The sequence below is a fragment of the Bos indicus genome, chromosome 16, assembly GCF_029378745.1.
Source record: "Bos indicus isolate NIAB-ARS_2022 breed Sahiwal x Tharparkar chromosome 16, NIAB-ARS_B.indTharparkar_mat_pri_1.0, whole genome shotgun sequence".
NCBI lineage: Eukaryota > Metazoa > Chordata > Mammalia > Artiodactyla > Bovidae > Bos > Bos indicus.
This window is the reverse complement of record NC_091775.1, coordinates 62256089-62277994: the sequence shown is the minus strand read 5'-3', so window position 1 is coordinate 62277994 and position 21906 is coordinate 62256089. Positions and strand designations below refer to the sequence as shown.

General features: G+C 51.3%; 1 protein-coding gene across 1 annotated transcript in view; it reads right to left on the bottom strand.

The window, feature by feature from the left end:
• LHX4 (LIM homeobox 4) overlaps positions 1 to 21906 on the bottom strand; it is a 50836-nt gene that overhangs the window by 15253 nt on the left and 13677 nt on the right. Inside the window, exons 2-3 of the mRNA XM_019976008.2 lie at positions 17019 to 17190; positions 109 to 311 (exon numbers count right to left, since the gene is read on the bottom strand). Coding sequence (XP_019831567.1) covers positions 109 to 311; positions 17019 to 17190 — 375 coding nt within the window. The remainder of the gene's footprint in view (positions 1 to 108; positions 312 to 17018; positions 17191 to 21906) is intronic.

Genomic DNA, 21906 nt, shown 5'->3' with positions numbered 1-21906 from the left:
GCATCTGGGAAGGTTCTAGAAGAGGCAGGATGCCTGCGGGGCTCCGAGGGGTGGGCAGCCTGGACTCTGGCAGGACAGAGGTTGGCCATGCAGGGCCCAGCTGATTACCGTTCTGCTTGGCCGTCTCATAGTCCTCCTTGCACACCAGTCGCCCATCCTCCATGAGGTAGAACTCGTCCCCCGTGGCCAGCTGCCGGTTGCAGATGATGCAGGCGAAGCAGTGCAGGTGGTAGACGAAGTCCTGCGCCTTGCGGACCACCTGGGTCGGGGGGATGCCCTGCTGGCAGGCTGTGCATTTTGTGCCGAAGCGCCTGTCAAGGAACGAGAGTGGATTAGAACACGGGGGTGGGAGAGGGGTCTGCCTTCCCCCCACTTTTCATCAGCCCCTCGCCTACTCCACTATTCTGGGCTGTCCATGGGCCTCCACCTCTGGGCCATCCAGTTGTCCAGTTAACAGGTCATCAATTCACCCAGGGCCATAGGATTTTCCAAGTCCCACTGGGCAGACAGTTTCACCCTCTGTTTCCTGGTCTCTTCAGCCTTATGGTGAAGCCTAGAGGACCAGTCCCACCGGGCAATTGCAAGTGCCCATGTGCATAAAGCATCAGGCAGAACACCTCCTCACGTGCTTCCCACAGGAGGAGCCGTGTGGCCGGGACAGCCCGCATGTCAGGATCCACACGGGCGCTCCAGAGAAATCGCACTTCGGCAGCAGAGCAGGGCTCTTGACATGGTTCCTCTCTTCTTCCTCTCCCCTCCACCCTGCACACGTCAAACCATCTTTACCAGCCTCCTCCCCCCTCCCATGCACAGCTCCAGAGATGTGAGCCCAGGAATCTGCGTTTCTACCCCTGACACCATTCCGGGCAGAGAGTCTGCAGACCCGAGTGTAAAGGATGCTGCCTCAGACCTCTCTCCATCTGCACCTTTCTGGAGCAGCACTGTGCCCACCACCAGCCTGGCCCAAGGCTGGGAAGGAAAGAGAAGTAGACCCATTGAAAATATAGTCCAATTGGGTCATTTAAGCCCCGTTCCCCATTCTGGCCACACACATAGAGCCACGCCAGTGGTCCCAGAGGTCAGAGGGAAATATGGGGCCAGTGTAGAGGTGGCGATGAAGGGAAAGGGGGCGGTGGTGAGCCACTGCAGGTGAGCCTTCCCTGCTTTAGGAGGGAAGCAGGAGGGGCTGGGGAGGAAGGGGCAGAGTTTAAAACAGCAATCAACCTAATTATTCATGACATTTCACACAGCAGAACTTTATCTTCTTCAGGATGAAAGACTTCGCCTAATGGATCTGGGGAAGGTTTGATTTTAATGGTCCTTTTAACTAATGCTTATAGGCAGCCTGATTTCCCCTGAAAGGACAGTACATATTTCATCCACATTAATACCAAATAAATTAATTATGGTCATGGCGATCATGATGAATCCCAGATTAATGCAGAATGATGGGTCTCTTGTGCAGTAATGATACCTGCTGGGGGGCTGCAGGGGCCTGGAGCAGGCATGGCCAGCTGCGGCTTCAGCCCCTCCCAGGGACACGATCACAGAGAAGTGGGGGTCTGGATGGACAACCCCCAAAGAGCCAGGAGTGTGGCCCCAAGGACTGCTCCACTGAGACAAGATACGAGGAGGGTGTCAGGGTGTGAGGGGCTGAGGCGTTTGGGTTGAAAGAACCCTGGACTTCTGAACTCCTGGAATGCCTCTGGGTTTTGTGAGGAGGGTGGCGTGCAGGGAGCAGGCCTCTTGCAAGTAGAGGTTCTCAGACTGGAGCTCAGGACAGGCTCCGTCCGCCACCCCTGAGTTGTTCAAAATTGTGCATCAGGAGGTAGAGTCTGGACTTTCAACCGATATTTTCAAAAGGTTTCAAAGCTTTCATCAGATTTCAAGTCCAGGACCCAGAAAAGTAGAGATCACATTTGTTGAGTAAGTCAGTGAATAAAGAACCATGCTTTCAGAGATTGTGCGTGGAGATGGCCAAATCTGAGAATGGAGAACAACGTCTGCTGTCAGTTCTAGGTGGTTCTGTGGCTCAGTACCCACCAGAGCACAGGTGAGAACAGGCTTCTCCACAACTGCTGCCTGATCACATCACTGTATTAGAGAGGAAGGCAGGCAGGCACCCAGCTCTACTGCATGTGTGTGTGTGTGTATGCGTGTGTGTATGTGTGTTTCAGGGACAAAGGAAAGGAAAGCCTGCATATATGTTACTAGAGTGTGTTCTCAAATTGCCTAGAGTTTTTCTATCCAGTCCAAGGCAATGCACAAAGCAGGTGTTTGAAATGAAACAATGCCTTCATCCTGCTCACTGCAAACTCGCTCAAATAAACCACCAAAACCCAAGTGTTCAAATCCTTTGCTGCAAAGGATAGAGCAGAAGCAGCTCCAGAGAAGAACTAGAGTTTTCCAAAAAGCAAGTCTTGTGGCCGAATCAAGGGCGGAGACCAGAGGAGGAGGAAGGCAGAGTAGAGACCTCAAAACAAAGCAGAGACTCCAAAACACAGTGGAGACCCCGCCATGCCCCTGCCCACAGGGAGGGCCACATCCTCTCCCCACTAAAAAGCAGGCAGTGGTTTTCAGTAACCAGAAGCCCAGTTGACACCAGAGCCCCAGAGACATGAAAGATAACAGGGGTATAAATTTAATCTACATACCGACAGTGATTCATGCATGAGGGTGGCAAGTGCACAAGAAAAATGAAAAATAAATGGACTTTCCCACCAGCGTTTTTTAGCAATTGAAGCAATTTTCCTGATTGTGGGATTTATACCGATGGTAAGTGGAAGTTGCTTCTCGTTACCTTTCTCCCCTGGAGCACAGCCAATGAGACTCTTTGTTGAGGGGCCTGTGTGCATCCCCGGGGCCCACAGGGCTCCCCTAGTGTGGCTGAGGCCCGAGGGGCACTCAACCCCCACTCCTGGTCAGAGCCAGCAAGCCCAGAATACAGTGCCGTCATCCTGTGAGTTGCGGATGTGATGATGACGCTGTCGTGAGTTTCCAGATCTTAGACTAGCCAGGGCTGCAGGTGCGACAGCCATGGCCTTGAAAGGCTATGCGGCTTGTTCTGCAGCAGGCAGTAATGAGATGGCCATAGTTAAAACTCCCTGGATGGAAACAAGGTAAAACTGTGAATTCGCCCCGAAGGATGACGGCGACGGGGGCAGAGCAGCACACTGGCCGAGGGAGAGGCCTCCGAGGAACTTGCCAGTCAGCACCTGCTTCATCCTATCACTGAGCCCCTACTGCGTGCAGGGCCCTGCCCACTCAGGTGCAAACGGCACTGGCCTCGCTCATCAGAAGGACAACCCTTCTGGTGAGTGCTGCCCTGCCAGACCTCCGTGGACAGCCGGTCTCCCCAGGGAAAGCAGTTGGAGCTGATCCAAATGACAAAGAAAATGCAAGGAAGAATTCTAACAGCTCACATGACTTTCCTCCACAGAGCAACATCACTGGCGATTCTCTTATCCCTGCCCAGGGAGAACCTCTGAAGGAGTGGATGAATGCATGCTGGGAGGAATGAGTGTACCAACTGCGTCTTCAGGCACAGGTCGGAGCAAGCAGGGGAGAATTAGCACGTGACATAACCGACAATTTGTGACCCCAGGGACTGTAGTCCACAGGCTCCTCTGCCCATGGAATTCTCCAGACAAGAATACTAGGGTGGGTGGCCATTCCCTTCTCCAGGGGATCTTCCTGACTCAGGAATCGAACCTGGGTCTCTTGCATTGCAGGATTATCGTCTGAGCTACCAGAGAAGCCCATAATAGCTGCAGCTCCTGGCAAAAGCTTTTCAAAGAAGGGACTTGAACCCCCTGTAAAATGAGGCCTGAAGTTTATTAAAACATCAACTTTCCACCCCACGTTGTTCCCATCATCACACTCAGTCCACAAATGTCTCCCAGCCTGAAAGGTAGGGACTCTGATAGCCTCTGACAAATGAGAAACTGCGGCTCAGATTGGTGAGGTGCTGGCCCCGGGTCACACAGGCACAGAGTAGAAAGACCAGGATTTGAACTCGGTGCTTCTGACGGCACGGCTGGCACACAGTGGGCGTCAGAGACGCAAATGCCACCGAGAGGCCAGTCACGGTGCACCCACTCTGAATTGGAACTGGCGCTCAGGGGCCCTGTCCCCCTCTGAGCCACTGGGGTCCCCGACCCTGCAATGTGGGGACCGCCCCAGGAGCCCTCCCCCAACAGTCAGTGTCACCCCAACACACCGACTGATCCTGTCGACACTCCCCTGCCCCTACAGCTCAGGCGTGAAGGGCCTGGGTTGCTGACTGTGGAAATGCACTAGATGTCACGGCTGACATTCAAGGGCTGCCCCTGACCCCAGCGAGGGGACGAAACCTGTGTCCTTGGTCTCACCCTTCCTTCCATGCTCAACCCAAGTCCCCTCGGCCCATTTATCTGTCCACTCCCACCCCTCTCAACAGGCCTGACTGGCCCTCTCTCCAGTGCAGGATCCCCAGATACTGCAAAACGGATGCCAGGCAGACCTGGCAGGCGCCACATCTTCTAGAAACAGGTGCATGTAAACCGTCTACCCCAGGTGTTCCAGCACATTCCTCATTTTATGTCCTCACCTACGACCAGACCAGGCACCATATTCTGGTCACCAATACAATTAAAAAGCAGCTCCCAGTTACCAAGCACCTGCTGTGTGCCCGTGTCCATAACCTCACTTAAACCTCACCACCGCTCTCAGAGCACAGCCCGCTACCTCCCTGGGGTGTCATCGCCACCCCCAGCCTACCCCCGCCCTCCTGGGTTGATTTTGCTCCTGGCTCACCCTCACGCTCACCAACCCTGTTGCCAGAATTCTCAGTGACATCGATGTCCCCACAAGTCCCTCCTGACCCTGTGCACTGAATTCTTTGACCTCTTCTCCTGAAGGTCATGGGCTTCCCAGGTGGCTCAGTGGTAAAGAATCCACCTACCAATGCAGGAGACACAGAAGCTTCAGGTTCTATACCCAGGTCAGGAAGATCCCCTGGAGGAGGAAGTGGCAAGTCACTCCAGTATTCCTGCCGGGGAAACCCCATGGACAGAGGAGCCTGGTGGGCTACAGTCCATGGGGTCGCAAAGAGTCAGACATGACTGAGCGACAGAGCAGGCACCCCTGAAGGTCATATCCTCAGACACTCACTCTCATGGTCCACCCCAGACAATCCCATCAGGAACTAGAGTGCCTCCAGGAATGACTTCCAAGCATCACAGTGTCTTGCCCTTCTACTCGGTGCCCACAGCAGCCTGACTCCCACAACCCTGCCACCCGGCCCATTCTCACTGCCCCTCATTCTCCTCATGGCCTCACTTCCCCCCAACCCAGCAAAGACTCCGTGGTCCAGCTTAGAAACCCCTCTCCTGCCCATACCCTCAACTCCCCACCCTGCTCTCAACCCCCGACCTCTGCCACGCAGCACAGGTGTCAGGACAGGGCTGAGGGAAACATACCTCCTCACTGACTGGACGACCTTTAAACTCAGGGTCCAGACCTCCGGAGGGCCTGGGAAAGCACAGTGCCCCCTCTCGTCTGTTAATCCTACCCTCCTATCCCTTCTCTCTCCCAATCCCCTCATCCTTGGTCTCAGCTGGTGGCCCAGCTTCCTGTTTCCAGGACAAAAGAGGGGCTCTCAGCAAAGGCCTGCTAGGCATTCCCCCTCTTCTGTCCACCCACTGCATGCCCAGTCTTTCGCTCTCTACAGCTGACCCATCTGTACTCCCGGTCAAGGCTGTCAGCCCATCTGGGCACAGAGTCCACTCCTTCCTAGTAAGATCATTCAGCAAGCAACTAGACCCCTTGCCACCCACACCATCAATGTCCCCTCTCTATCACAGGTACCCAGCAGCATACAGCACCGTTACTTCTGCCACTTCAAGACAAAACAAAAAACTTCTCTTGACCCTACGCCTCCTTGCATCTCTACTCCCCTCGGAGCAAAATCCCTCAAAAATGGGGTCTATACACAGTCTCTAATGCCCCTGTTCTCATTCTACCTCCAGTTGCAATGTGCCAACTTCACTGGGCCACAAAGTTCCCAGATATTTGGTCAAATGTCTTCCTGTGTGTGTCTGGAAGTGGTTTGGACAGATTAACATTTCAATCAGTCGACCGAGTAAAGCAGATTGCCTTCCTCACCGTGATGGGCCTCTTCCCATCAGGTGAAGGCCCAAAGAGACCACAAAGGCCTGTCCTCCCAAGAGTGAGCTCCTCCCGCTTGACTGCGGGAGCTGGGACGTTGGTCTTTTCCTGCCTTTAGACTTGAACTGAAATGCTGGCTCTTCCTGGGTCTCAAGCCTACCGACTTGTATATACCATCAACTCTCCTGGGTCCTCCGGCCCACTGACTACAGGTCTTGGGGCTTCCAGACTCCAAAATCCTGTGAGCCAATCCTTAAATTAAATCTCTTTATACACACACACACACACACACAGCCTGTTGGTTGCATTTCTGTGGAAAACCCTGACTAATACAACACTCCAGTCAGGTGGTCGCCCATGAATCAACCCCAACTTCACTTAACCAGGTGGCCCCAACACTGCTGAGTCCATTGGTTAGGTCTCATTGTCCCTTACCTTGCACCACATCGGCTGTCCCTCCTCCTTAGAACACATCACTCACTGGGCCTCAGGACCTGGCTTTCCGGGTTCTGCTCCTTTCTCTGGCAGCCCCTGTTCCACCTCTCTCCACCTCTTCTTATCCATCCCACACCTCTGGGGATTCAACTTCCACCTCCAGCTGGGACCTCCTCCCAACTCCAGATGGTACAGCCCACAGCCGCCCCCTCAGCATCTCAACTCCTAATCTTCCCTCAGCATCTGCTCCTTCCCCATCTCAGAGAAGGGCGATTTCTCTCTTCCAGTTGCTCAGGCCCACTGCCTTGGACACCCTGGTGTGATCTGTCAGCAAATCTCATTGGCTCCACCCCAAATTACATCAGGCGCCACTCCCCCATTTGTAGGGGAAGAAATAAGTTCAGAGAGGGTAAGAAATGTGCCAGAGACATCACAGCAATAGACAGTGGAGCTGGAATTTGAACCCAATCCTCTTCCTTTCTCTGGGCTGTTGGGAGCAGTCCAACCCAGGCCCACGCCAGCCCCCATGTGTGGGAGCTGCCACAGAGCGGTGCACCATCCCAAGAAAACAAAATATCACACAACTTAATTTTATGCTTTAATTGCTTGGCGGTGATTTACTGCTGGCCATATATTTTTTCCCCAGTTGACACTTTCCTCCATGTATTTCTTTTATCTATCACCACGCTTGACAGGTAAGTCGCTGATATTTACTGTTACTGTATGTACCAATATTTCCAACATATATCACCACCACAGCCATGTCACGGCACACAGAGTCCTGCCCTAGCACAGTCAGCCTTCTCCAGATGCAGAAGGTGCCATATTTGGAGAAGGCCTGACACTGGAGAACATTAGAGCCTTGGAGAATGGGGACACAGTTACACCATATGCATGTTCACACATAAACCTCCCAGCCCCAGCAGAACTCCGCTCAGGCTCCGCTTTTTATTTGCAGTTTCTAATATAACATTTTTCTTTTCAATGAGCATTCAATATTACTTTGAGATGAATGCAACTGGAAGAGCTTTAGAATCAGTCACCTAGTCCAACCTCCTCATTTAACACAGAAGAAAATGGCCCGGAGAGGGTCAGAGATTTGCTCAAGATCACACAGCCCAGTGAGTGGCAGAAAAAAAATCTACAGCCCAACTCTCCCTTCTCCCATCATATGTCCCTGCTTTCCCTGCCGGGGGGAGATTTGCTTCCCAAGAGGCAATGGGACGTGTAGGATCTGATCCTCTTCTCAAGAGGCAATTGGGATGTCCCTGCTTTCCCTGCTGGGGGGAGATTTGCTTCCCAAGAGGCAATGGGATGTGTAGGATCTGATCCTCTTCTCCCAGAGTCCAGCCCATCTCTCTTAAATTTTTGTGAACATGCATGAAGCATTAGTATTCACCAGGGGAGTTTCTAGCGAGCTGTCTTACCTGAACTCACAAAAGCCCTTATCATAGGCATTATTAGTCCCTTTCCACAGGTGGGATAACAACATTGTCCAACTAGCCCAACAACATTGTCCCTCCTTTCCACCCCCTTCCTCCGGGTACCTAATCAGCCCTCCTGATCCCAGGCTAATTCTTCTCTGCCAAGGTGTTAGCTAAGCTGTTACCAAATTACCCTGTGTAGAAGTGCCAACTGGGATGTTTGCTTAAAAGCAGAAAAGTCATCCCTGATTCCTGACTCTGGCCCCAGATTGCACACTTTAATAAGCCCCTCATTTAATAAGTCCAGCTGTGGCATGGACTGTGCTTTGAGAAACCCTATGTAATGGGTGCTCTAGGCCCTCTTGCAGCAGGTGCAGACTGCCTGCTGATTCTTGAGCCCTTCAAGGCCTGAGAACTCATTCTCACGGAGGTGCAGCAGGCACTGGGACGGGAGAGGCACAGGGCCCCCTCCCAAGCCACTCTCACCCCATCCCGCAGCCAGCCGCAAGGACCCATGATGCCCATCACGGGGTCTAAGGCTAGTCCGCAGCTCCTCCTCAGGTGGGCTTCCAGGGGCACTGACAGACCCCAGGAGGCACAGCCACAAGCCAGAGACTGGCTCCCACTGGACGCTCATGTGATCTTGGCCAGAGAATCAGCAAGCAATGTGATGGAGCCAGGCGATGAACCCCTGAGTGCTGGGTTCAGGAGATTCAGGAGCCAGGGTAGTAAGGTGACCAAAGATGGGCCTGCAGCAGGAAGGCATGAGGGGAACAAGATGAGTAGGATAGCTGATTGGAAAGCTTCCAGTGGTGCAGAGGCGTATGACAGGGGCCCGAGAGAAGACAGAGGCAGTGGGAAGGGAAAGAGAGGACCTCTTGGAGGTGGGACCCTGTGTCTCAATACCTGAATGAAGCGGGGCAGAAGGTAAAGGCGAGAGGGGTGGAGTCCCAGTGATTAAGAGAATGGGGCTTGCTGATGCCTGCTGGGGTGCCCCCATCTCCCACTCCCATGTCACTCCAATCCCTCTTTGTCTGGGGACTATGTTTGCACAGCCCAGATGCTGTCCGACTCTCAGGCTCATCTGCAACTATTTGGTTCCAAATAGATTCCCCAGGACACAAAGGTCTCTGGTATGCAGGTAGACAGATGTCAGGGGGCCTTCCCGCAGCAAGCCTGGGCTCCTGGAGGGTGGGCGGGCGCAGCTGAACAGGAGGGCTCCGGGGCGGGCAGACAGATAATCTGTGGACTCATCACTGCCTGATATATGGCCTTGGGTCCCAGGGGGAGCTGCTCGGCTAAGTAATTGCTTCTGCCTTGATTACAGGCCTTTGCAAATGACTGTGGGCCTGGTCCCACCAGTGTGTTTGAACCTTACAAATGTCCACACGCACAGCTACTATCTGAACCATCTGATCGTTACCTTAAAAGGTTTAATTTGCTTAGTGAGGGGATTAGACTATAAACTATTCAGAAATTATGGAAAGTCACCCGTCAAAGAGACCCTCCCCTTGTGAGTTCTTTAAGAACATTTTTCGAGAATGGTGTGTGTGTCGTAGTAGGTGTGTAGTCATCAAAAATAACAGGTGGCTCGGCAAGAACCTGGGCCCAGACTGGACCCACAACCAACCGCAGAACTGAAGTGTCCTCTTCCTGCGGCAGCAAGGTACCAGCTAGCTAGAGGCACCCGTGCAAGCCCAGGCTGGCCCCTCTGGCCAGAGCTGGGAACTCCACTTTGGGAAGTGAAGGCTGAGGGCTGCGGTCACCACCACAGAGCTCTGGATCGCACAGGGAGGGATGGCATCCTGTGGAGAAAACCCATGGCATCTGTACACACCACCCCCACGCCAAGAGGCGGACAGCTGTTCCAGTCATCTGACCCGCCATCGCACTGGTCAGGCCCCACCTCCCTCCCCGGGACCCCTGTCTAGCTCAAGGCTTTTTTAGCCTCTGCCCCCAGGACCCTCCTTTTCTCTTTTTCTCTCCTCCCTACATAGATATGCTGTCATGGTCTTAATAAGAATAGCCAGGGACTTCCCTGGTGGTCCAGTGGTTAAGACCCCGCCTTCCAATGCAGCGGGTATGGGTTGAATCCCTGGTCGGGGAGCTAAGATCCAAAATGCTTCATGGCCAAAAAACCAGAACATAAACAACAGAGTCAATATTGTAATAAATTTTATAAAGACTTTAAAAATGGTCCACATCAAACAATAAAAATAAATAACAGAGTAGTCACCAATAATGATGGATACTAAGTACCTCATTTCACTCCATCCCCGGAGTAACTTAGAAAAGTAGACATTTTCATCTCTTTTTTTCAAGATGAGAATGAGGCTCCAAGAGGTCTAATGCCCCAAATTCACACTGAGCCTGGATTCAAACCCAATGCTTGCTCCCTCTCCAAATGTCCAACTCAGAGCACGGGCCTTATCCCATGTCCCCCAGCTTACCCGATGTCCCATGGGCATCTGCCCAGCTGAGGGATGGAGGCCCTGGTTACAAGAGTGATTGGCTCAAGGTCACTAATGAAGACCTCACAGGAGCCAGCGAAACCACCCTGCGGCCGGGCCAAACGCAGAGCTTGCCGGAGCTGAGACAGGCTGTTCTGAACGGCGGGGATAAATCAGCAGCTCCTGGGCTCCCAAGGACGCCTCTTACCTGCCCTTGGCTGACAGCCCGTTGCTGCCTAGAGATTGACTGGCTGGGGGAGGGGCGCAGCGCCCCACTGACAGTGGTCCAGTGGCCCTCCATCTCGCTGGGTCCCCACAGTGCCAGGCAGGGGAGGGCCTCAGGCACAGGGAGACACCCCCAAAGGAGCATGAAGTTTTAGACAGGACCCCCCTGGGGTGGCAGTCACCCCCGAATGTCTCCAACTCTTCCCCACGGCTCCTTCTGGTAGGCAGGTGTGAGCATAGAGACCTGGCAGCCAGGATACAGCTTGAAGCTCCCCCACAAGACTAGAATGTTCTCAAGGGCTGTGGCTTACCTTAAAAATGTATGTGGATCTTGCCCTTCAATTCTCTAGCTCTCTGTTTTCATGTTATAATAATCACTGGTTTGCTTCTCAAGTTTTTGTGTAAATCAGCACAGCATCTCTATGCCATGGTTTATGCCCAGCTCACTGCCGTGAGCCAGACTACCCTGACCTCCATGTGAGGAGTTCTAGGCTTTTAAAATCATCTCAGTGGGAGCGGCAGGGGCGGGGGGTGGTGCAGGAGAAGCCAGCACGGCCCAGCCCTGGGGCAGAACTCTGACAGCTAGTCCTCTGGGGCCAGAAACCCAATACCCAGAGATTCTAGCACCTAGCAAGAAGAACCCAGCAGTGCTGGACACAGTTTACACACCACCTTCTTCCCATTTCACAGCAACTCAGTGGGTTAGAACATCACCTCTTAACAGATAAGGGGATGAGGTTTTTAGGAAGGCCTGGTTCACATGTTTGCTGATGAACAGCTGGTTAAACACAGAACAGCAATTCAATCAAGCTCCATTTGGGTTCACCAAACCAGTCTGCTCATAAAATGACTCCCTTTTTGCGAAACGCCCCTGTGTACCCAGTCTTGGGGCACTGGAGCTGAGAGACATTAAGGAACTTGCCTAAGAACCTCCAGCACTTGAACCAGGAGCGGAAAATCTGTTTTCACCGTGCTTCAAAGTAAGGGAGCTGCCAGGACCCAGACAGTGAAGAGTAGGGGACCCAGAAGCCCAAGTCCCAGACTCCTGCTATCCCCAGGCTCCAGCCCTTTTGCAAGGAGCCAGGGACCTTCCACCCCTGGATGCAAAGTCCAGACAGGACCTGCTCAGCAAACACAACCCAAGGAGTTGTTGGCTTCCTAGCTTGCAATTTTGTAATAGTCTCAGAAGCACATTGCATTAGTCGACTCACTGCCTCTCCTCTCTGGCCTCGGAATTTTATTTCCTTTGGAGAAGGGAAGCCAAGGACGCAAGAGGCAAAACAACAAACAACAGCAAAAATCAGCCAATGTTATTGAGCAAGACAGTGTTTAACAGTGCCCCCCACCCCCGCCAAAGCACAACAACCACAGAGTACAACCTTCCAACAGTACTTCTTTGTCTGTGCACACGCCAACATCGCCCTCTGCTGCCAGGCACCAGTACTGCCATGTTTCACAGGCTGGAGGCTAGGGGAAGCCAATCTCTTTCACCTCCATCCTCCCCCGACTTCTGGGGTAATCACCCCTCCAGCTCCTCACAATACTGTCTTGATTCACAAAACGTCACACAAAATAAAGGATGCCCCTGGAGTTATGCAAAGCAGTAGCTCTGCCCCTTGTTATAAACAAAGAGATTTAAAGTATTGATCCCGGAACTTAGAAACACAGTGATGATCAGTAAGGTCAATGAATCCTGCCCTCTGTCTCTGAGTCAGGCTTTGGGGTAGATATCATAAAAGAATAGTACTTATTATTTTTTCTTTTTCTCTTTTACTTCAAGGTGCATAGAGAAGATGCCTTCAACCAGGCATCTTCCAAGTGCCACAGCCGCAAGCATTCTGAGGTCTTCTGGGCAGATTCGAGTGCATGGCACCTGCTGGGCTCTCTTGAGGCCGCCAGAGGTGACTCCTGCAGCCTGGTGTGAGATGCGGGAGGGAACTGGGGTGCCCAGGACTGCCCTCCCCTCCTGCCCTATCTCCTGTTCTCTCTGCTCCCAGTGTCCCTCTGCATGTATGTCAGCTGAAAGCAGGTGCCTGGTGACCTTTAATGAGCTGCAATGAGGAGCAGACCGCCAGTTCTGCAGCCAGATTGCTGTCTGAGCCCCAAGTGGGCAGCAGGTCCCAAGCCCTGAGGATGGGAGGTGAAGCCGTTCTAACTGTAGACAATGCTCCCTCCCCGTCCTCACCAAGGACTGTGACTTGCTAGACCAAACTGTGCTGCACCTGTGCCTTCCTGTACCAAACAGCCATGATCCCAAATGCTGGGTGAGTCCTGACTGCCTGTAAATCCAAGGGTCCTCCCTGGGTCTTTGTGTCTGATCGTCCCTCTGTGGGCAGTGGGGAGAATCACTTCCACTTTCCATTTCTCTCCACACAGCATCCCCAGCACAGAATTAACGACCTGTGGATTCAGCACTGAATGTGTGGCCAGCTCCCCTTAACAAGGGGCTCCAGTCCTGACAGTGGGCTACCTTAAAAAGCAGAATGATCTCAGGAGAGGAGAGTAACTGTGGCTAAATAAGGGAGGCAGCCTGGGCCTCTGTGACTTGCAGGATGCCAAAGCTGGGTACAGAAGAAACTGGTCCCCACAGCACACTGTGAATTCGCCGTGTAATCTACTCTTTGTTGCATCAAACCCAGCAACAGCCTATGTGTATGGGGGAGACAGAAAAATGAATGACTAATAAGCCTTTCCTCAGGCCAACAGGTGCATGAGGAATCAGCCAAGCAAGGCAGCTTGTGCTGAGTCATTGGCAGAGACAAGGCGTAAGATGGCCAGGCCTCGACCAGGCTCCCTCCACCGAGGAGCTGGACTCACCACCATGGAAGAATAGGGAGACCTTGAGAGGATGGACCTCATCCCCGGACCAGGGTGTGGAGATGGGGAAATGCTAAGCATGCCTGGGAAAGGAGGCATCCTGCTGGGGGGCATCAGGTACCCAAGGAAAGCCGTGAGCTAGGACTGGACAGGAGGCTGGGTGCCAGGCAGAAGGCTCTGGTGGCATAGTGTTTCTGCAATATTCTGTATGCGGGGGGGCCTGCCAAAGGAGCTGGGGATGGTGGGCCAGGACCTGAGCTGTGATGGAGGATGCTGGTCTGGTGGGGAGGTGTTGTGGGCAGCAGCCAGGGGGAGATGACTACAAACCCTACTGATGAGTCTCCAAGGTCATGGAGGCAGGGATTGGGGCAACAGCCTGCGTGAGTAATTGTCATTGTTATTGCTGGTCTCGGGCTTATGGCTCGTAGGCTTGTGCTAATCCCTTCGTACCCCACTCCCTGGCCCCTCCTGGGTCTAAAGTGATCCTCTTTCCTTATCGCTACTTCTCCCAAAGCCAAAGCTACATGCCAGCTGCTGCCATCTCCCTTTCCCAAACCTGGAGCTAGCCAGTCAAGGTCCAAACATCAGATTGGGCCCCAGGGCAATGCCAGGGCTCAAAAGGGCTTCTCTGATTATGGAGCTCTACGTCTTTGATCCTGACAGGCCTGCACCCAGCCAGAGTTCTGACCAAGGGATCCCTCAGCACCTCCCCTGTCCCCAGATGGGCAAGAAGGCAATGTGGCCTCTTGCTCACCCTGGAGTTCACTGAGGATTTCTGAAGGTCCAGGGACAAACGGTAGGATGAGGCGCTGGCCCTGGAAGCATGGACTGCTCAGCAAAGCCTCAAGGCCAGACCCGCCCACCTGCTTCCTCCTGCCCTCTTCCCCACCCCCAACACAGAGGATGACAACTGCCCTATCTGGGGCCCAAAGAGCTGCCATGGTATCTGACCAGGGCATCTGTGAGCAAAGAGGGTTGAGGCAAATTCTTGTTGTGGAGAAAGGATGTGAGTGGAGGGGATGGAACTGCTTACATGGCAGAATACAGGCAACAAGGTGAGCATCAGGGGTGGGCAAAGTAAGAGGAAGATGGGGAGAAAGGGGGGTGCAGTCCACAGAAAAGAACCAGAGGCCCACCTCTCAACTGGGAGCCATAAGGACTTGCTGGGCGTGCCTGTGCTAGCCACTGCCCCACCCTCAGGGAGCGTGAGCTTAGATGTGTGCACATCTATGGGTGTGCACACACACACACACACACACACTTTCAAGGAGAGAGCAGAGCTTATTTGACCGAAGTGTGATAGTGACGAGTCCTGCCTTCTGAGCACAAGCCGTGGAGGCAGCCCCCGTGGTTATCAACATCATCTTTAAAGTGCTTTCCAACTTCTACTGGACTGACAAAATTGGAGAATCCTCAGAAATTCAAATCACTCATTCCCTGCGGTTAAACCTTGGGAAGGATTTGGGAGAAATCGAGTTCCATACCCAGGAACGGTGCTTCTCCCCATTTCTTCTCCCTGTCTCCAGAATACACATCCCCTGAAGGAGGCGCACCATCTCTCCGGGGCTTGCTCATTTTTGCCCGGTGTTTCCCGGTGTTGGTGAGCCACCCTGCAGCCCCACCACACTCCACACACCCCAAGGGCCACTGCAATGGGCTCTGTGTCACTGACAGACACTCCTCGCCTCCTGTCCTACCAGCCTGTCCATTTCATTTGAGGCCTAGGTAATAAATTCTGGAAGAGAAGTGCCAGACCAAATGCCATGGAAAATAAATTTTAGGAGATCCCTCACTCTGAAGTTCCAACAGGATTTTTCTTTCTGATGAACCCAATCCCAGAATGAAAAACCAAGGACAGTCTTAAGAGCTAGTTCTCATGTATCAGGCACTGTCCTAAGGAACTTACACATGTTGACTCATTCAAAACTAACAACAACCCTATTATCATCAGCCCCATTTTACAGATGAGCAAACTGAGCATGGAGAAGTTAAATAACTTGCTCAAGAGCACACAGCTAATAAGGAAGTTCAAACCCAGGCAGGGTCTGAGCTCTAAACCATCACACAAAACTGTCTCTTCATCATATTTCCACTGAAATCGATGACACAGTGTGAGCCTGGCTCAACCCCTACCAGGAGCAACTCTTCTCTGAGACCCTTGAAGCAGCCATGGAGATGCCTCTAGAGCTAAATTTCAAAGGACCACTCTGAAAGTCACAGGAATGATACAACCAAGTGCCCTGAATAGGAAAAGGAGTACGTCAAGGCTGTATATTGTCACCCAGCTTATTTAACTTATATGCAGAGTACATCATGAGAAATGCTGGGCTGGAAGAAGCACAAGCTGCAATCAAGATTACTGGGAGAAATATCAATAACCTCAGATATGCAGATGACACCACCCTTATGGCAGAAAGTGAAGAGGAACTAAAAAGCCTCTTGATGAAAGTGAAAGAAGAGAGTGAAAAAGTTGGCTTAAAGCTCAACATTCAGAAAACGAAGATCATGGCATCTGGTCCCATCGCTTCATGGGAAATAGATGGGGAAACAGTGGAAACAGTGTCAGACTTAATTTTCTGGGGCTCCAAAATCACTGCAGATGGTGACTGCAGCCATGAAATTAAAAGACGCTTACTCCTTGGAAGGAAAGTTATGACCAACCTAGATAGCATATTCAAAAGCAGAGACATTACTTTGCCAACAAAGGTCCGTTTAGTCAAGGCTATGGTTTTTCCAGTGGTCATGTATGGATGTGAGAGTTGGACTGTGAAGAAAGCTGAGTGCCAAAGAATTGATGCTTTTGAACTGTGGTGTTGGAGAAGACTCTTAAAAATCCCTTGGACTGCAAGGAGATCCAACCAGTCCATTCTGAAGGAGCTCAGCCCTGGGATTTCTTTGGAGGGAATGATGCTAAAGCTGAAACTCCAGTACTTTGGCCACCTCATGCGAAGAGATGACTCATTGGAAAAGACTCTGATGCTGGGAGGGATTGGGGGTGGGAGGAGAAGGGGACGACAGAGAATGAGATGGCTGGATGGCATCACCGACTCAATGGACATGAGTTTGAGTAAGCTCCGGGAGTTGGTGATGGACAAGAAAGCCTGGCATGCTGCAGTCCATAGGGTCGCAAAAAGTTGGACACAACTAAGCTGAACTGAAGTGCCCTGAGGCACCAACTCACAAAGACAGAAAGAAGAACTCCTTTTAGAATTTGCAAGGATCCTCTGTCAGTCACCCTGGAGAAGTCTGGCTCCTGCCTCCTGCCGGCTCCTCATACCTGCCCCTTGCAGAGCTCACGTGAGGCTGAGACTCTGGGCATCAAGGAATGATGGGGCCAGTGATCAGAAGCCGGACCTCAATGAGGAACAGGCTCTTAGCATCAGGGTTCACCCGTCCCACACAGGATGGACCCCTGCCCTCCCCACCCTGTCTTACGGCAAACTTCCCCCTCACTGCATGGGGGAGGCTTAGATTAGGGCAGGGAGAGCAAGTTGCACCCCACCACCCAGTTCTGACTTACTTGAAGAAGTCTTCCTTGCAGTAGACGCTGCCAGCCCTGGAAAAGCACCGGTCAGCCAGCTGCATCTGGCAGTCTGCACACTTGAGACAGGAGCTGTGCCAGTGTCTGTCTAGGACCTTGAGGATAAACTTGTCCAGGATATGTTGGTTGCAGCCAGCACACTGGGGGATCTCTGTGGAGAGAGGTGAGAGAGCCGTGTGAGCCTTCAGCAGAGCACTGCTAACTGGACCAGGTGCTGTGTGGATGCCTTCTCATTCTGCCTGATCTGGGAAAGAACATAAACCAAACTCCCACAGCTGCCACATACAGTTGTGCAGGTTGTACACTGTGCAAAGACGCCTGGCCAAAGGAGTAGGTTGGGATTGAAATCCAATCCATGTTTTGCTGGCCTGGCTTTGGGTGGCTTTGGCCCAAAGGGCCTGTTTCTGAGAGCACCACAAGGCTAGCAGCATCAGCTAACTCCACTTATGCCAGCTGCAGTTCAGCAGCCAGTGGCCAGGAAGACCCAATTACATTCACTTTTATTTCTATGACATTTTCACTGTGCTGTGCTTAGTCACTCAGTCATGTCTGACTCTCTGAGACCCCATAGACTGCAGCCCATCAGGTTCCTCTGTCCATGGAATTCTCCAGGCAAGACTACTGGAGTGAGTTGCATGCCCTCTTCCAGGGGATCTTCCCAACCCAGGAATTGAACCCAGGTCTCCTGCATTGCAGGCAGATCCTCTACCATCTGAGCCACCAGGGAAGCCCATGACACTTTCACTACTGGGTAGAATCTGTGCTAAAACCTCTAAAGTGAGCCCTGCCTAGGCATGGACTGAGAGGCCATCTGGCCTAAACAGAAAATGATATGTAGGGGAGAGGGGTAGTGACCAAGGTCCATGCCTAAAGGTCCAAGAGGAGAAAGAATCTCAGTATTTTAATGAACTACAAAAGATACCATCAATTAATATCCCCAGTGAATATGACTTCGTGTAGTACCTCAGACAGGAAAACTAGACTCTGCTTTTCCAGACTCCCTTGCAGCTCAGGTTCCAAATGTGATTTAGAGTCTGCCAATCAGATGCACTAAGGAGAGACCAGAATTCAGAATTGAGTAGAATGGAGGCACAGCCAAGAGGCAGGCCCCCATTATGCTCATGTGGAGCATGGCAGAGGCCACAGGATTCTCTGGTTTTAATGTCCTAATCAATCATGGCAGAAGCAACACCATTCTGGGGACTGGGAGTTATTCCCAGAAGCTTGCTCCAGGGCTGGCTCCACTAACCTGAAAGTCATCTAATACATACCTGGTAATTGACCACTTTCCATTTAAATAGTGAAAACGGACTCTGTTGTCTGCAACTGAATCCTAACCACTGCCCCATCCTGTTCCTGGGTTGGGTGACTTCCTAGCCAAGGTCTATTTCTCTGCCATCCCATCTCTACCAAGGGATTGCTCAGGGGATTGATAGTATTTTTGAGTCACTGAATTAGTTTCAAAATGTATAAAATGGTCAGGCTTTCACAGTTGGATGAACAAATAGTGTAAACATCTCTAGCCATTTTCCCTTGTCCTTTTCCTCAAAAAAAGGACTGTAACAAATGTTAAGAACAAAAACATAAATGGGCAAGCATTTGGCCTCCCATGGTAGTCTCATAACACAGCAGGTCACAAGGCTGGCAAACCCTGGGGTTTCTTACCTCTATTATAGCATTTTTTGCTACTTGTCTTTTTACACACTATCTTTCCCATTAAAAGGCGGAATCCTTAAGAGCAGGAGCAGCATTTCTTTCTCAGTTGTGTCTCCTCCATGCCTAGCACAGTGTCAGGCACACAAGAGTACCTCCAAAGATATTTATCACCAAATAAATTACTGAGCAAATCCTCTCTAAGTCATCACAGAATGCCAGGCTGGGCTCCTGAGCGATACAGCAACTTCTCACCAATTGCCCATCTTCCACCTGATACAGTATATATGTTGATGTTACTTTCTCCATTCGTCCCACCCTCTCCTTCCCCCAGTGTGTCCACAAGTTCTTTCTCTGTATCTGCTTCCTAATAGGCTCATCAAAACCATTTTTCTAGAGTCCATATATATGCATTAATACATGATATTTGTTTTTCTCTGACTTACTTCACTCTCTGTAACAGGCTCTAGGTTCATCCACCTCACTAGTCCTCAATGGACTCAAATGCATTCTTTTTTATGGCTGAGTAATATTCCATAGTATATATGTATCACAGGGAGGGAGGTTAAGGAGGGTATGTATGTATATTTATGGCTGGTTTGCATGGTTGTATGGCAGAAACCAACACAACAATGTAAAAATTTTTAATATATATGTTTAAATTTACAAAAAGAAAAAATTCCTAAGAAGCTCACCTGGAGACAGTTCTTCACTAGTTTTTCCTGCACATCCCAAAATGTCAACAAAAGTAGTAAAACTAAATCTCTTGTGATTTTAAAGTGTTCACATAAGAGTATTAGCCTCAAAGCATTAAGGGGAAAAACTGAACACATCTAACCTACGTGAAGAGAAAGCTTTCGCAAGTATTATGTCATTCATATCTAAAACATAGACAGGCTATCAAGACTTGTGATTTTAAAGTGTTCACATAAGAGCATTAGCCTCAAAGCATTAAGGGGAAAAACTGAACACATTCAAACCTATGTAACAGAGCAGGCAATGGCACCCCACTCCAGTACTCTTGCCTGGAAAATCCCATGGACGGAGGAGCCTGGTAGGCTGCAGTCCATGGGGTCACTAAGAGTCAGACAAGACTGAGGGACTTCACTTTCACATTTAACTTTCACACATTGGAGAAGGAAATGGCAACCCACTCCAGTGTTCTTGCCTGGAGAGTCCCAGGGACGGCGGAGCCTGGTGGGCTGCCGACTATGGGGTTGCACAGAGTCGGACACAACTGAAGCGACTTAGCAGCAGCAGCAGCAAACCTATGTAAAGAGAAAGCTTTCTCAAGTATTAAGTCATTTATATCTAAAACACAGACAGGCTATGGAGACATTCACTAACCATCATTGTTAGCCCTGTACACACAGTGCTGATCTTAAACCCAACTGAACCCCAACACAGTCTGTTCCCTTCATGGCCTCAGCAGGCACCACCATTGCCTGAAGGTCAGACTCACTAGATGCCTTGCCCTTTGACCGGATTCTCAGACCAAAATGAAAACTCCCTGGTACATGTAGGCTTGGACACTCACTACCGGTCCCAGTTCAGATGGGATTTTCTTTTTATCTCAAAAGCTCTCCTCCTTGACAAAGAAACTGTTCGACCAGTAAGTATTTACCAAGGAGTCCCAGCAAAGGGCTAAGCACAGGACAGCTACAGGAATTTCCATTGAATAAGAGCGGCAAGATAGGACACAGGTTAAGACCGTGGATTCTGGAGCCAGTCTGCCCAATTTTGATTCTGCTTTCTAAGCTTTAACAAATCATTGGGTTGGTCAGAAAGTTCATTTGGATTTTTCCAAACCATCTTACAGAAAAACCCAAACGAACTTTTATGGCCAACCCAATACTCTGCCTCTGCCTCAGTTTCCTCGCCTGTAAAATGGAGTGATGATGACAATTGAATCTGGTAGAAGTGTTGTGAAGATATATTAATCAATTCATCTTCACAACACTTTGGCTGGAGGCCAAACAGGACTCAGTATACAGGACAAGGACTTGGTATTTAGTAGGTGTTCAGTAAAGGTCTCTATCATTAGGAGGTAAGATAACTGCAGTAACCGGGTATTTGCAGTGGTGCCACTGGGCTGAGTAAGGAAAGTTAGGGGCCCAAGTTTCTGAGCTTGATCTCATTGAACTCCCACCAAGAAGTCCCGCATAGATGTCAAGACCCTCATGCGGAGGTTCAGAGTGGACCCACAGCACACAGCAGCTGTGCCATGGCTTGGGGACTCATCAGGCACCTCCAGGCAGGTTCCTGTTCAACCACACGCTTGACTCTTCAGGAACCACCAAGGGCCACATCCCTGGAGCTGCCAGGGAGGGTTCTGAGGGCAGGGGCCTTACCAGTTGGGAGGTTGGGAAAGAAGAGACGAAGCTATAGTAGTAAGGGGCGGGTAACCTGGAGCTCCCTTGGTGTGACAAGTCCAGCCTGGGAAAGGGATGGGGATAGGCAGGTAAATGGAGCCATTAAGAGGAAAAGGGTGTGGATCTCCCTTGCAGGCGCTCTGGTGGCAGCTACTGAGTTTTACGGAAAGAGCTGTGAAGGAAGTCTGCTCAGGCATCTTTATGCAAAGGATGGGAAGGAAGCCCTAGGGGAGAAGCCCTCCGGCTCAGCGAAGAGGTGAGCCTGGAGGTGCGGTGCAGAGCCAAAGGAACCCATGCCCCACTGAGCCGCGGGGTGCCTGGTCCGACCTGTGGGTCTTCGTGGATCATCAGCCCGGAAAAAACCAACTAGGGACGTCTTTGTCCCAGGAGCCAGGTTGCAGGCCAGCAGAGGCAAATTAAGCTGGGAAAGACCGATAGGGGAACGGAGAGCAAGCCCGCTCCCTCCCCACACCCTGCCTTGCACCCAGGCCAGAGGGCTGCCCATTCCCACCTAATTGTTGTTTGGCCTCCAAGGAAAGATACAGCTATATTTCTCCTCCAGGCCACAAATGCATGGAGATGAGGGCGAGGATGCGTGCCCATAAAATTTATTTCAAGCAAGGTATCTACCGGGAGCCTTAATATGATGAGTATTCAAGGGAGAATACATTAAGGCTAATGTATGCAGGAAGGGCGGGCAGGGGTGGGGGGTTTAGAGGGTTGGAAGCCGAGACAACAGCATGTCTAGGAACAACACTAAAAGCAGGCAGATGAGCCATTTCTCTCGACCTCCAGCCTGCAGGGAGTGCTTCCGGAGGGATCAGGCTGGGCTTCCCAAACTT